The sequence below is a fragment of the Nicotiana tomentosiformis genome, chromosome 5 (genome assembly GCF_000390325.3).
Source record: "Nicotiana tomentosiformis chromosome 5, ASM39032v3, whole genome shotgun sequence".
Classification (NCBI taxonomy): Eukaryota; Viridiplantae; Streptophyta; class Magnoliopsida; order Solanales; family Solanaceae; genus Nicotiana; species Nicotiana tomentosiformis.
In genome coordinates, this window is record NC_090816.1 from 115,711,124 (window position 1) to 115,727,406 (window position 16,283).

The window sequence follows — 16,283 nt, forward strand, 5'->3', positions numbered from 1 at the left end:
GGCCTGAGTGAGCACTATAAGAATCGTGGCTAGCTGATGCACCACGATGAGCTAGATGAGTCGTTTGAGTGGGCCTATAAGGACGACTACTGTGGTAGGACTGTCCCCCAGAAGGTACCCCACCAAAATCACCCGAACCTCGAGGCCTCTTGGCCTCCCTATCACCACGCTCCTAGCTATGGACCACCTCTATCTGCTGATCAATGTCAACCACCTCATCAAAAGTGGCACCAGATACCCTCTCCCTAGTCATAAGCAACCGCAGCTGATACGTGAGGCCATCAATGAACCTCCTAATCCTTGCCCTATCAGTGGGAACCAACCAAACTGCGTGACGAGCTAACTTAGAAAATCTCATCTCGTATTGGTTCATAGACATGCCATCCTGCCGAAGCTGCTCAAACTGTCTACGCAGCTCCTCCCTGCGAGACTGCGGCACGAACTTCCCCAAAAAGAGAATAGAGAACTGTTTCCATGTAAGTGGCACTGCACCGACTGGCATGCGCCTCTCATAATCCTCCTACCATCTGAAGGGAGCCCCAAAAAACTGAAAAGTAGTGAACGGGACCCCACTGGTCTCTAGAATACCCGTTGTCTAAAGTATCTGATGGCACTTATCCAGAAAACCCTGAGCATCATCTGACTCAGCACTGCTAAATGATGGGTGTCGAAGCCTCCCAAATCTCTCAAGTCTCCTCTGCTCATCACCTGCCATAACGGGGACTACCGGGGCCTGAGCACCTGCAGCCGACTGGGCTAGTAGCGCCCCTTGGTATCTGAAGTCTCTACACTACCTGCTCTGGAGTACGGGAAACATGGGTATGCGTACCTCCCCCGGCCTGAGAAGTGGCTGGTGCGGTTTGAGGCGAAACCACCTGAGCAAGGCCAGTGCAAACTGTCAATATCTGGGCCCAAGCCTCTTGAAGGCTTGGAATTACAATAGGCACAGCTGGTGCCTGAGCTGATCCCGCCGGCTCAACTATATCTGGAATTTGCTCCTACGCTAGAGAAACTGGTGGTGCTACAGGTGCTGCTCCAACTGTTGTACAAGCTACACCTCGACCTCTACCTTGGCCCCGGCCTCTACCACGGCCCCGGCCTCTCGCGGCCCTAACTGGTGGCTGACCGTCCGATCTGGTAGTACGTGTCCTCACCATCTGTGATAGAATAGAATAATAGAAATTTAATTTTTGATATCAACAAATTCGTACAATAGAGTACAAGAAAGTGAAATTGTTTTCCTAAGGGTTTAGCTGCCTCTCGAAGATAAGTACAAACGTCTGCGTACCGATCCGCAAGACTTTACTAAACCTGCTCATGACTCGTGAGACCTATGTAACCTAAGCTCTGATACCAACTTGTTACGACCCAAAATTTTAACATGTCGTGATGGCGCCCAACATGGTACTAGGCAAGCTGATTTCTCCTAGATATATCTAACACTTTTAGCAAGAATGAATTTAAAGCAGTTTTAATAGTAAAAGTTCGCAAAACTGGGATAGAAAACCCAAAATAAAATGCGGAATTCCCAACTATCGGGGTGTCACGGAGTACATGAGTATCTATACATCACAAGTCTGGAAAATACGGTCTATAATAGTCTGAGACCAAATACAATAATCAAGAAGATAAGGAAGGAGAGACGAGATCTGCGAAATACCGGCAGCTACCTCGAAGTCTCTGGATAATCATTTGTGCGAAGAAATCAACACCCAATATGTCCGGAAATACCTGGATCTACACACAAAGTGCTAAGTGTAGTATGAGTACAACCAACTCAGCAAGTAACAATACTAAATAAAGAACTGAAAATAGTGACGAGCTTCACAGCTGAGTCCAATTACAGTAATTTCCAACATAACAAGGTAGGCATGCTTTCAAGTTCAATATTTAATGCCAAAACAGTAATTTCATGTCAAGTTCAACTAAAACATAAGATAATATCTCTCAGAAATTTTCAAAACAGTGGTATAAGACAGCTGAAGTGCAGCAATAATGAAATCAAATGCATCCTCTCAGGACCACAGTCACTCAACCATTCCATTCACTCAGCACTCACCACTCGCACTCAGTAGGTACCTGCGCTCACTAGGGGTATGTACAGACTCCGGAGGGGCTCCTTCAGTCCAAGCGCTATAATCTGCACGGATAACTCACGTGCTATAGTATCAATATATGAATCTGCACGGATAACTCACGTACTGCACAGACAACTCACGTGCTATAGTATCAATATCTGGATCCGCACGGACAACTCACGTACTGCACGGATAACTCATGTGCTATAGTATTATATCTCTATCCACACGGACAACTCATGTGCTGCACGGATAACTCACGTGCTATAGTATAATATCTCACAATCAAGTCATCGGCCTCACTCAGTCATAAATCTCTCCAGTCTCTCGGACTCTCAATAATCATGAAAAACAGCCCGAACAACAATGATATGATTCATCAATAATGAACAATAGAGACTGAGATAAAATAAATAAGTAAATTGTGACTGAGTATAAAAAAATAATTTAGCAGATAATTCAACATGTACACGACCTTTGTGGGTCCCTATAGTGCCAACACATAATCTAAACATGATTTGTGGTTCAATTTCTCTACTACAAGAAGAATGTACAAATAACAACAGATTTTTCAACTACACAGTTCCATGAAATTTGACCAAATCATAATTCCTACGGTGCACGCCCACACGCCCGTCACCTAGCATGTGCGTCACCTCAAAACCGATCACATAACATATAATCCGGGGTTCATACCCTCGAGACCAAATTTAGAACTGTTACTTACCTCAAACCGCGTAATTCTTTATTCTGCTATGCCTTTGCCTCGCGAATCGGTCTCCAAACACCTCGAATCTAGTCACAAATAATTTGATTCAGTCAATATAAATTATAGGAATTGATTCCATATGAAAATATTAATTTTCCAATAAAATTCAAAATTGCACCCAAAAATCGTCTGTAGGGCTCACGTCTTGGAACCCGACAAAAGTTACAAAATATGAACGTTCATTCAACCACGAGTCCAACTATACCAATTTTATCAAATTCCGACATCAACTCGACCTCCAAATCTTGAATTCTTATTTTGAAATCCCTAAGCCCAAATCCTCATATTTCACCTCAAAAATACGTAATCTAGTCAAAATACTCAATGATAATCCAATATTATTGACTAACAATGATCACAAGTGACTTGCCTCAAGTTTTCCGTGAATTCCCTTTGAAAATCGCCCCAAAACCGTGCTTGAAAGTCCAAAAATGAAAAAAATGTCGGAACCCCTATGTTTTGTAATTTGTCCAGGGGTTCCGCTTCTGCGGAAAACTAACCGCCTATACGGTCCCGGTTTTGCGGACATGCTGCAGCTTCTGCGGACTCGCTTCTGCGAAGGAGCAGTCCGCTTCTGCGGTCTTGCCCAACTCCCCTTGCCTCCGCTTCTGCGCAACCAAGCTCTCTTCTGCGAGCTCGCACATGCGAGCTAAATTCCGCAGGTGCGGTTACACTAGAAGGCCAAAATTTTCAGCAGTTGTTTAAGTCCAAATTTTAATCCGTTAACTATACGAAACTCACCCGAGGCCCCCGGGACTTCAACTAAATACACCAACAAGTCCTAAAATATTATACGAACTTAGTCGAAACCTCAAATCATATCTAAAAATGCTAAAATCACGAATCATATCCCAATTCAAGGTTAATGAAACTAAGAACTTTCAACTTCTACATTCAACACCGAAACCTATCAAATCTAGTCCGACTGACCTCAAATTCTGCACACAAGTTATAAATGACATAACTGACCTATTCCAATTTTTAGAATTGGATTTCGGCCCCGATATCAAAAAGTCAACTCCCGGTCAAACTTCCAAACTTAAATTTCTATTTTCGTCATTTCAAGCCTAATTTAGCTACGGGCTTCCAAATAATTTTTCGGACACGTTCCTAAATCCAAAATTACCATATAGAGCTATTGGACTCATCAAAACTCTATTCTGTGGTCGTTTACACATAAGTCGACATTCGGTCACTATTTTAACTTAAGATTTAAACCTTGCAACTAAGTGTTCCAGTTCATTCCAAAACCTCACCGTACCCGAACCAATCACCCTGACAAGTCACATAACAACTGTAAAGCATAAATTGAGTAGTAAATAGGAGAACGGGGTTATAATACTCAAAACGACCGGCTGAATCGTTACATAACTGATGATACATGGATGGAAGGTTAGAAGAAGTTAATTTTTTGAAAAATAAAAGCGAACCAATAAATCACAAATGAAAAATAGAAGGGAATTGACGTTTAAACTTTATGGTTTACAACAAATTAACATGTAGTTATAATTCATCATTTAATAAGATTCCCAATTAACCACATTCATGTAAGTGGAGAATTATTTAACATTTAATAGGAGGTTACTTTTTAACGATGAAGATCAAAGGGTTGCCAACTTTGTCTTTATTTCAATTAAATATTTTTTTTAATTAATTTTCTTATAATATATATTTACATATTTGTACAAAATAATATTTGAAATAATAATATGTGGAAGGGTATTATAGTCACTCAACTTTATAAAGTTATTTCGGTCTTATAAATTTTAGTTTAAGTCTTCATACTTATAATATAATATGATATGATTACTTTGCTACCTGGTTTAGACTATGCACAGTTGCATATCAATATTGATAATATTTTTAGTAATTTAATATTGTGAATGTTAAATTCAGTAAATCTCAATCGAAACATAAATAACTTGTTATTTTATCTATTACGAGCGAGGGTTGTTTTTCTAACATATTTGAAATGCGAATTTTGTTATTTCTTGCTACACTATCACATTTTGGCCTACATCGACGACATTATAATAGTTCGTGACCGTGGATTAGTCTTCTACTATCTTAGTGTCCATACTACATGATTTGGTGTTAATTGCTTTATTGAATAAGATCATTTTACAAAGTATGGTCCATATTTACATGTTTTTTAAATCTTTATCGTCTATCAATACTTGCTAGCTCAACGTTTATTTTATAAAATAGAATCTTTCACGATTAACATAAGTTAAAACTATAATCTGAGAATGAGGATATGTAATTTATGATCGACGGGGCTTATACTAACTTCTCTCCACATCAATAATCTAAGAAGGAGGATATTAAAATTATTAATATTATAGTCTAAGAAGGAGGATATTGAAATTATTATCGATGAGTGCTTATATTAACCTCTCTCCGGATCAATAAAATATTTGGAGGTTACAAGATTTTTATTTGATTCTAAGTAAAACTAATTAATTCATAATCTTTATTGCTAAACAAAAATGAAATGACAAATAAATTTCTTACCCAAAAAAATAGTACTACAAAAATCAGAAGTCAAATTTCTTACCAAAAAATAGTATTACTAAAATCTAAAGTCTATTTTTTTTTTGTTATGTAATAAAACTTGCTAACATTTAAAATAATCTAACAACGTATATGTAAGATGAATCGAATTAATATCTATAGTGCGACTCCTATCTTAAATTCATGAGATGTAAGATGCAGCGTCAGCCCTACCTAGCTTCCCGTCTTTTCTCCACCCTTATTCAATCTTATCGTATGACTGAGGTGATCAATATATGGTGAAATTTCAAAACTTTATATACTTCGACATATAAGATATAACAAGAAAGAAAGAAAAAATAGAAAATATACTCAATTTAAATGTGACCAAAATCTCTTTTCTTCTATCCCATAAAAAGGAAATTTTAGATGTACTTTTTGCATTTTGCAACTCGCGCGATTTTCTCAGAAGTTCACTGGTAATATACAAGAAGTTACTCAAATTACATTCACCTCCCAAATAAATGTCAAAAGTTGACATTTATGAGATTCGTTATAATCGTATTTTATTACTTGTCTATCTGGTTCAGAAATTGTGCAAAGTTGCATATCAATATCAATAATATTTTAATAATTTAATATTATGTATGTTGAATTCAAATTATCTTAATAGAAACAAAGTTAACTTGTATTTTATCTATCATGAGCGAGGGTTAATTTTCACACATATTTGAAATCCATTTTTTGTTATTTCCTACTACATTACCATATTTTGGCCTACATTGACAATATCATAAGAGTCGTGACCTTGGATTAGTCTTCTATTGTCTTAGTGTCTATATATATTATCATGACCCAGTATCAATTGTTTTATTAGATAAGATCATGTTATAAAGTATTGTCCATAATTACATATTTTTTAAAATTTATACCGTCTATAATTTTCCATGATTAACACAAGTTAATACTATAATTTGAGAAGGAGGATATTGCAATTATTATCGACGGGTACTTATATTAACTTCTCTCTACATCAATAAAATATTTGAAGGTTACGGAATTTTTTTTTGATTCGAAGTAAAACTAATTAATTCATAATCTCTCTTGCTAAACAAAAATGAAATGATATTTAAATTTCTTGCCCAAAAAAATAGTATTACTAAAACTATAAGTCCAATTTCTTACCAAAAAATAGTATTACTAAAATCTGAAGTTAATTTTCTTTTATTACATAATAAATCTTGTTAACATTTAGAATAATCTAACAACGATAAATCGAATCAATATCTTTAGTGTTCCTACCTTAAATTCATGAGATGTAAGCTATATCAAGAACGAAAAAAGAAATTAGAAAATATAACAAAATTTAAATGTGACCAAAATCTCTTGGAATTTTTAGATGTACTATTTGCATTTTGCAGTTCGATTTTCTCTGAACTTCACAAGTAACACACAAGAAGTTACTCAAATTACATTCAGCCTCCAAATAATGTCAAAAACTGTCACTTTTACCCGGTTGTTTCCTCTAATGCCTAAAGCAAAGCCCCATTTAACGGCTAAATAGTGTTTTAAACTAGAAACACGGCACAATGCGCACATTAAATTCCGTGCGCTGAGACGGTGCACATTAGCCCTTATCAATCACCTTCCACCACGTCATTCAGTGTCACACCTAATTTCCCGCAACCCTTTTCCTACCATGGGGGGGGGGGGGGGTCTAAGGGTGTGTGGTTTGCGTGGGTGGGTGGGTATCGTCTCTTTCCTTCTTTTCCATTTTCGCTTCTCCTTTTCTATACAACACTCTCTGCAACAAAAGATAAAAAGAAAACAAAAAAGGCCTCACAGTGTGCTAAATTAAACAGAAAAAATGAAATTCGAAATTGAAAATTAACGACTCTATCGTTTCTCATTCCCAATTCACCCTCTAAGAAATAATCTTTATCCAACAGTGTCCTCATTTCGCCGCTAATTATCAATGGCTCCACCGAGCTCGGCATCGCCGAGGGCGTTATCGAGACCGGTAGCTCAAAGGAAACTCCGTCCTTCAGCTGACTCATCGGAGAGCTACCGCCGGCGACGGCGTCCGCGGCCGAGGTTATCGGTATCGCCGCCGCCGAAGAAATTCAGGTCGATGGAAGAGATCATGAGAGTGGCGAAGCGCGTGCAGTTGCCGCCGGACGACGACAGCGAAGACGACGGCGAGGCTGATTTGTGCGAGCAATGTGGCTCAGGGGAAAGGCCGGAGGAGCTGTTACTGTGTGATAAATGTAACAAAGGGTTTCATATGTTATGCCTTCGGCCTATTGTAGTTCGCGTTCCAATTGGACCCTGGCATTGTCCTTATTGCTCTGGTGATCAAAATCGCATAATCAAAAGTACGAACTGAAAAACAAAAACAAAAGTAAAAAGATGACTTTTTTTAAAATGAAACAAATAAAAATGTGTTTGTATGCATGATTGTATTTTTGATGTATCATGTATAAGTGCAACTGTGTGATCAAGCAAGTGATAAAATGGACTATTTGTTAATTTTTGTTTTTGTGGATTTTTAGGTTTTTCACAAAAGAAGATAGTTGATTTCTTTGGGATTCAGAAAGGCAGTCAAGTGATGGTAAAATGTACATCTGCTCAAGGTAACTGAAAAGTTGTAATTTTTATATCGGGATAGGTTATGTAAACACGCTGGAGATCATGATCGAACATTTTGGTATTTTGGTTGATGTCTATGTACTATTGTTATACTAAGTTTTGTTTATAGCCGATTGGTTGACGTTGATGTATTTTTGTAATACTAAGTTTGTGTTTAGAGTATGGAGACAGAGGATTCATATAGCCGATCCAGCTAGTTTAGGAAACTAAACCCTCCAAACTTAAACGTGAGCTGCGATTATTTTGCTACTAAGAAAGGCCTACTCATAAAAAGAGGGTTTGGAGGAGAACATGAATCTTGCCCTCTTAAACCTAGAGAGGGGAGTGCAAAATCATCCCTTTATATAGTAATGAATGTTTGTCTATCTTTTCCGATTTATGTAATTTATGTTTTGGTTGATAGAGTTTGATTCCCACTTGCTCTTTTGATATCGATTAAAGTTTTTCGAATATTCTCCTTTGTTTCTATTTTTAGTTTCAAGTTGGTGGATCGATGAGTTTCTATAGGTCAGCATTGATGATCCCAAAATTTGATGGTGGAATCAAAATCTTACAGTAAACTTATCATTTTGATCATATGAATTTTTGTTAATAATTGTCTTTCTGTCTTTGCAGTATAGCTTTTGTCTGATGTCATTTGATTATCTAAAGCGATTTGCAAAAGAAGTAATAAAAGAGTAATCTCTGAATTATTCTGAAGGAACCATAAGTTGTCGTTCTTTTCTTAATTTGTCCCTTTGAATTGAATAACCCATGAAGCTAACACATTACAACAGCATAACTGCTTTCAGAGCAAAAGTTTCAAGAAAAAGAAAAGGTATAATTGACAAAAGATTACTTTCTTAGATGTTCTAATGTCTAAAATGTGACTGTTGCCATTGTGATAGCTATACTTGTGCACGTATGAAAGACGTTTAACCTGTCTTAATGAGCATGTTTTTTTATCAACTTTCTGCACTGATCAGACAAATATGGTATATGCTTGTCTGTAGAGCATTCTGTTTTCTCCGCATCCGGCTACTAGTTTGGATTGAGGCTTAGTTGGCTGTTGATTGATATATGCTTTTATCAAACCACTCATGTATGAGGTAAGTATTATGCTTGCGGGAAGCACTCATGCAACTACTTACCAAATTCATTAAGGAACCTATCCTTATTGACAAAAGTATGATTTGCATATTTCAGTTAATAATATAGTGTGATAGCACTTAGCAGTGGTTAGCTCAGAAATTGCTTGGTAAAATATGAACATATGCTTGTCAATTCACTGATGCTTCAATTCAGTAAAGAGCCATTTGTCAGTGCTGCACTTCATTTTTCTCCTTAGTTGACTTATTGCTAAGTAATGTTATCCGAAATAAGGGGCAGCCCGGTGCGTTAAGCTTCCGCTGTGCACTGGATCCAGGTAAAGGCCTAACCACAATGGGTCTTATGTACGCAGTCTTACCTTGCATTTTTTTAAGATGCTATTCCCGCAGCTTGAACTGTGACCTCTTGGTCACATGGCGGCAAATTTCACCATTGTGCCAAGGCTCCCCTTCGGTAAGTAGTGTTATCCAATTAGATATATATCCTATACTAGACCATTTTTATTTAGATTGCTATAAATCCTAGACCATTTTTAGCAAATAATGTCAAAGTTGTTCTTATGTCCCTTGTCTAGGAAGATCTATGTACAAATATTACATTTGAAACTAAGATGAGTTACACTTGTACTTCCTTGTGTTTTTCTTCTTTTCCTGATCTCATGCTATAATGCTCATTTTTTCGTCATTCTGTTTCGGAGAATGTAAATTGATGACTTGTATAGAAGAGATTTTACACTTCATTGCAAGCAGATTTGTTTTCTAATATCAGAGGTGTCCGTATATATACTTTGCTAAGAGATCCTTGTAATCCATTGCAAGCCAGCGAAATTGTTTCCTTATACATTCAGAAGTTATTGTTAGTTTCTTATTTTCCATCCTTCCCTGTTTACATTGTCAACAGATAGCAGAAAACGTCGGAAGCGCTGCTCACTAGTTTTCCACAAGAGACGCAGAAGGCTATTGCCATTTACTCCAACAGAAGATCCTCCCCGGAGGCGAGTTCAAATGACATCTCTTGCTTCTGCACTGACGGCTCTCAATATGGAATTCAGCGATGAGCTTACTTACATGCCTGATATGGCTCCTAGATCTGCTAACTGTGCTAAGTTTGAAAGTGGTGGAATGCAGGTTTGCTCTCAGTCCTATAGTCGGTCGGTCTATTCTATAACTTTTTGAATGTTATAAATGTGTTAGATCATACTTCAGCATGCAATGTTTTCCTCTTGTATCAGGTTCTCTCAAAAGAAGATACTGAAACCCTGGAGCAGTGCAGAACTATGTGCAAAAGAGGCGAATGGCCTCCTCTCATGGTAGTTTTTGATTCTCGTGAAGGGTACGCCTAGTTAACTTAGTTTATTCGTGCATTTATTCTCTGTTTGTTTTCTATTTGCACATAGAATGTAAACGTTGTCTTATTAATGCAGCTATACTGTAGAAGCTGATGGGCCTATAAAGGACCTGACAATAATAGCAGAATACACTGGCGAAGTGGATTATATCAGGAATCGGCAGGAGGACGATTGTGATAGCATGATGACCCTTCTTTTAGCTAGAGACCCATCAAGAAGTCTCGTTATCTGCCCTGATAAGCGTGGAAACATTACTCGGTTCATTAATGGCATAAATAACCATACACCGTAAGCCAGTAGCCTCAACCTAACCTCCTTAAGCTCAATCATTGTCTCCATCGTTTCTCCTCCATATGTCTTGGCTTTCTGAAGTCTTTTCTTTCTGTGATATGCTGAACCACCATATCATGTCGATAAATCTTATAAGAATTGAAATAACCAGCCTACTGTTCTTGAGACTATTCCAATTTTTGCAGGGAGGGTAAGAAGAAGCAGAACCTGAAATGCGTGAGATACAATGTAAATGGTGAATGCCGCGTTCTTTTGGTTGCGGTTCGTGATATAGCTAAGGGAGAGCGGCTGTACTATGATTATAATGGATATGAGCATGAATATCCAACACATCATTTTGTTTAAATTTTACCTTATGTAGCTTTCCTAGTGAGCCTAGGATCAGGAGATTCTTTCTTCTCAATACCTATACAACTAGTTCAAGTTAAAGCCTTTTTTCGCTTTTTCCTTTTCTTGATTTTCAAGGTGTAGAGCTGAATGGTGGCCATTTAGATGCAGATAGATACACCACAGAGGAGAAAATTCCGGTCAGAGTCCGGACAGTTTTGGAGATTTAAGTTGCTAGGTGACATTGTGACTTTCAGTTATACATTGACATTTGTAGACCTTAATCTCATAAATTTATTTTAAGCACAAAAATGGCTCAGTTTTACAGAGTTTTAGAGGTGCTTCTTTCTTTTATTGTCCATTCTTGACCATTTTTGGTTAATGTAAAGGCATCTTTAGATGGTTACCTTTTGAATGCTGCTGATTCTACAGCCACAGATGTTTTTCCTAATAAAATTGGATTATTTACAAAAGCAGCACCAGGTGAATATTGACAAGTTACTCATGATAATTAGATTTCCTTATGAGAATCGTAGATCAGCAAAGTCCATCGATGTCAAAGCACCTGTAATTTCCTTATCCTGTCTCTGTCAAACTTTCTAGGATGCCATTAACATTCTTATGCATCATTGTTGCACACCAAAAATGTTCAAGACCAGATGCTATAATGGACAACTGAATGACAATGTAGAAACTGATATCTTAAGTTCTCATCGCAGCTTCTGCACGTGTAACATCTAATGCATGTATTGAAGTCCCTTATCATGCTTCACATGTGGTTATCCAAGTAAAGCAGGTCACCTTTACTGGTGCTTTACCTCTCTGGATTAATTTCCCGGTCCATGTACGATGGAGCTGAGACTCGGGTGAGGACTGTGGGAGGAGACTCGGACTATTTCCCAGTGGTGATGGGGTAGCATCAAGGATCAACTCTTAGCCCATTTTTATTTGTCGTGACAATGGATGTGTTGACGCGACACATTTAAGGAGAGGTGTCATGGTGTATGTTATTTGCAATGACATAGTGTTGATTGACGAGACGCTTTGTGAGGTTAATGCTAGGTTAGAGGTGTGGAGACAAACCCTGGAATCTAAAGGTTTCAAGTTGAGCAGGACAAATACAGAATACTTGGAGTGTAAGTTTAGAGTTGGGGCACATGAAGCAGAAGTTTAGTGAAGCTTGATACACAAGTCATCCCCAAGAGAGAGTTTCAAATATCTTGGGTCTGTGATACAGGGTAACGGGGAGATCGACGAGGATGTCGCACATCGTATTGGAGCGGGATGGATGAAATGGAGGCTCGCTTCTGGTATTTTGTGTGACAAGAATGTGTCACCTAGACTTAAGGGCAAGTTCTATAAAGCGGTAGTTAGACTGGCCATGTTGTATGGAGCCGAGTATTGGCCAGTCAAGAAATCGCATGTCCAGAAGTTGAAAGTAGCGGAAATAAGGATGTTGAGATGGATTTGTGGGCATACCAGGAGAGATAAGATTAGAAATAATTATATTCGGGACAAGGTGAGCGTGACTCCTATAGATGATAAGTTACGGGAATCGAGACTGAGGAGGTTTGGATATGTGAAGAGGAGAGACCCTGATGCCCCGGTTAGGAGGTGTGAGAGGTTGACCATGGCATGTCAGAGGAGGGGTAGAGAAAGGCCTAAGAAATACTGGGGTGAGGTGATTAGGATGGACATGGCTATACTTCCGCTTACCAAGAACATGACCCTCGATAGGAGGGTGGAGAGGTCAAGGATTAGGGTTGTGTGTTGATAGGCAGTCTAGAGTTTTGTCTAGTCTTTCTAGTAGTATTAGTACTAGTCTTGTATATCCCTATTCATAGCCCCTTGCTATTACACGATGTGTCATTATTTCCAACCGGATTGGCTCATTTCTGATAGCGTCGTATTCTTAGATATTTGTTATTGCACGTTGCACCATTTGCTTCCGTGTCTTATTACCTTGTTGTTGCTACTGTTTGTTTATTGCTTTATTCATTTTTCTTGAGCCGATGGTCTTTCAGAAACAGCCTCTCTACCGTCATAATGTAGGAATAAGGCCTGCGTTCACTTTACCCTCCCCAGACCCGCGTGTGGGATTTCACTGGGTTTGTCACTGTTGTTGTTATTAATTTCCCAGTCCAAATCAGTTCTATTGTGCATGTGCTGATTAGGATGTTGTAATATAACTTTAATGAGAATCTGTCTACTTTATCTGCTTCCATAAGAGAATCAGATTCTGATTTCTTCTAAACAGATGCTCAAAGGATTTTCCATTTCTACTCTCTGCATTGGTTGCCTTACAAATTGCAAGACCACGGTGTTCAAGTGAGTCTCTTGTATCTTTCCATAAAATTGAACTATCCTTCTCAATTCCTAGTCATGTAAACTTCTAAACATATGTCCCAAACATTTCCATTTCTACTCTCTGCATTGGAAAACCTTCTAGCTCTCCACATAAACCATTTCCCGCAGGCTCGAGCGGAAGGCCAAGAGGCCCCGTGGTTCAGGTGGTTTTAGCAGTGCCTCGTCTGGAGGTCAGTCACATCACAGCAGAGGTCGTCCTCTCTGCATTAGAAGGCCTTCTAGCTTTCTAACAAAATTATTCAGGAGTCTAGGTAGGTGGAGCCAAGGCTGTTAAATTGAATCCCTTTTGGAAAATTTTACTGTGCAAATAGGGCGAAAACAAAATACCTTTTTGTTATATATAAACTGTTGAATTCCCTTGACATAAGAAAAGTTTATAGTGTAATGGCATAGGGATTCAAAAATTACTTTAGATCGCTAGTTCAAATACTAGGTGTGACATTCTTTTACTTTTTTGAATCTCCTTACATTGTATGAACTTCTGGCTCCGGCCACTGATACTATTCACAATTCCTAGTCACGTAAACTTCTACTAAAACGTGTGTCCCAAGCATTTCCGATTTTACTCTCTGCAGTAGTGGCTTTTTTACGAATTGCAAGACCATAATGTTCAGTTGAAGTGTCTTTAAGAGGAGCAATTCCAACCAGTGTCTTGAGCTTCACCAAATTGTAGAATTCATTACACAAATTCTTAGTATGTACCATTCCCTCTACATGCCATACTTGGCGTTAATTTTCTTCTACCATACTTCTTCACTTTGTCCTGCACTGAACCTCCACAATAATTTAGATAGGAGATGTTTGTTCTGTTACCTTAAATTTTTCTGTAACATTTATTCCCACTGGCAAAATTTTACTCGACATCTTTACTGTTACTCTCATCTTTTTAACGGTTAAGTCGTGATCGTTGGGTTAAGCCAATGCAAGGACACTCTTAGCATAGTATGATACTATTTGCTTCGGGTCAAGCATGCGCAATTTTTCCAAAAAGGCCTCATATCTTGAGGGGTATTTCTATTACTTGACAAGAGTGGATTGCTCTAGTGGTAAGCACCCTCCACTTCCAACCAAGAGTGTGTGAGTTCGAGCCGATGGTCTATCGGAAACAGCCTCTCTACCCCAGGATAGGGGTAAGGTTGGCGTACAAACAAACTATGCTCTCTAGACCCACTAATGAGATTATACTGTTATTGTTGTATAGTTATCAATTTCTGTGACAGTCTTTTTTCCCATGCCTATTGTTCCGTTTCGTTACTTTTGAGAAAAGCAAAAGATTACAGCTTCGTTTTTCCCCGCAACGTTCGCGCTACATGGTGCAGAGCGTGAGCGTGGATCCATCGGATCAGGACTCGGAGCCGTTCGTGGAGGTGGAGCCCACGAGTAGATAGGGGCGATACGACGAGCTTTTAGGCTATGGAGCGGTGAAAAAAGTGTACAGAGCGTTTGATCAAGAAGAAGGGATTGAAGTAGCATGGAATCAAGTCAAATTACGCAATTTCATGGACGATCAGCCGGTGATTGACCGGTTATACTCGGAAGTCCGGCTATTGAAAACCTTAAAGCAAAAGAACATAATCGCATTGTACTCTGTTTGGAGGGACGAGAATCGGAACACTTTGAATTTCATAACGGAGGTTTGTACGTCCGGGAATTTGAGGGAGTATAGGAATAAACACAAACATGTGTCGATGAAGGCGGTAAAGAAGTGGTCCAAGCAGATTCTCAAGGGTTTGGATTATTTGCATACACATGAACCTTGTGTTATTCACAGGGATCTCAATTCCAGTAACGTCTTCATTAATGGCAATGTTGGACAGGTAATATTATTAATTACTTGCTTTTTCTGTTTATTCTTTTGTTTGGTAAAAAAATGTTACTACAAAATGGTTATTTATAACTAATTTGCAGTAAATGTTAGGAGTATTCTTTTTTTCCTTCTTTTGGAGAAGTTTATCTAGTTGTCCTTCTCTTCATTGAGAAATAGTCTTATTCACTGTCATGGCTATTTTGTTCAATCACAAAAAGATAATGTCTATTATACATTTGAGGCAGTATTTATTATATGTTCAAAAGTTAGCTGTAGGAGAGCTCACAATATTATTGTTGTTCATACACTGAGCATTCGTTTCACCGATTTGATTGGAAAGGAAAAGATTTGGTTTATAAAAAATTTAAATAAATAAAAAATGTGTGCCAGTCACATAATCAGAGTATTTATTGTTAATTAAAGCCCACAGAGTTCTTCTTGGGGAGAATGACACAGATAGGATCATTTGGTGTCACTGTTTAAATTTTGATCCTTGTAAGAAAAATCTTGAAAAAATAGTCTCCGGTCAGAATTTTGAAGTATGTTGGTCAGAAATTCTTGGGCAAGTCTTATTTGTCAAACATCTGACTGTTGCCATAATTTTGCAAGTTATGGTGATCGTCACAAAATTCTTATGGGTACCATATTTTTGTGCAATTGGCCACAAAATTCTGACCAATCACTAGACTGCAAAATGAGAGCTACTCTGCCATCTGCATACCCATCTAGTTTCATACCAGTTTGTAAGGTTATGGCAGTCCAAAGACACTAAATACTGTCGGGCGTCGGCTTTGGGCAAGTCCGCAGAATTTTTCTCAAAAGGCATCACGCCATTAGAAGTATCTCTATTTAAGTCCGCAGGTTTACATCTTATATGTAGCTTCTTTTTCTTATTAATATTCAAAGTGACACTTTGTTTGCATTCCATCTAAATCATTACTCTGTAGCAACTAGCAATACATAAGTGCCACAGTTGTGCCAATGCATATGTTCTTCCCATTATGCTGTTTTCTTGTTTTCTGTCACCTTCCATGTTACTGCTCACTTGTGCTTGTGCGGTTCTTT

At 38.2% G+C, this 16,283-nt stretch overlaps 2 protein-coding genes and 1 pseudogene across 2 annotated transcripts; all 3 read left to right on the forward strand.

Annotated features, from left to right (window-relative positions):
- The first annotated feature begins 7,087 nt into the window (after positions 1 to 7,087).
- Positions 7,088 to 11,373, forward strand: LOC104093644 (probable Histone-lysine N-methyltransferase ATXR5). The gene is made up of 6 exons (XM_009599420.4): positions 7,088 to 7,715; positions 7,893 to 7,973; positions 9,979 to 10,205; positions 10,310 to 10,410; positions 10,502 to 10,714; positions 10,903 to 11,373. The coding sequence occupies exons 1-6, from the start codon at positions 7,316 to 7,318 to the stop codon at positions 11,060 to 11,062; spliced, it is 1,182 nt and encodes a 393-aa protein (XP_009597715.1). The 5' UTR covers positions 7,088 to 7,315; the 3' UTR covers positions 11,063 to 11,373.
- Positions 11,356 to 12,818, forward strand: LOC138893035 (uncharacterized). The gene is made up of 3 exons (XM_070176804.1): positions 11,356 to 11,382; positions 11,477 to 11,611; positions 12,282 to 12,818. Exons 1-3 carry the CDS (start codon positions 11,356 to 11,358, stop codon positions 12,816 to 12,818), a joined length of 699 nt encoding a protein of 232 aa, XP_070032905.1.
- Positions 12,819 to 14,672: 1,854 nt separating this feature from the next.
- Positions 14,673 to 15,408, forward strand: LOC108944676 (probable serine/threonine-protein kinase WNK11; annotated as a pseudogene).
- The last annotated feature ends 875 nt before the right edge of the window (positions 15,409 to 16,283 follow it).

Bases quoted from the DNA above. Each gene is read 5' to 3' on its own strand.
- LOC104093644 (XM_009599420.4), top strand. From the start codon at position 7,316: ATGGCTCCACCGAGCTCGGCATCGCCGAGGGCGTTATCGAGACCGGTA. The intron at 7,716-7,892 runs GTACGAACTGAA...GTGGATTTTTAG, and splicing joins TCAAAATCGCATAATCAAAA to GTTTTTCACAAAAGAAGATA. The intron at 7,974-9,978 runs GTAACTGAAAAG...CATTGTCAACAG, and splicing joins AAAATGTACATCTGCTCAAG to ATAGCAGAAAACGTCGGAAG.
- LOC138893035 (XM_070176804.1), top strand. From the start codon at position 11,356: ATGGCTCAGTTTTACAGAGTTTTAGAG. The intron at 11,383-11,476 runs GTGCTTCTTTCT...CTGATTCTACAG, and splicing joins AGTTTTACAGAGTTTTAGAG to CCACAGATGTTTTTCCTAAT. The intron at 11,612-12,281 runs GTAATTTCCTTA...TCTGTGATACAG, and splicing joins CCATCGATGTCAAAGCACCT to GGTAACGGGGAGATCGACGA.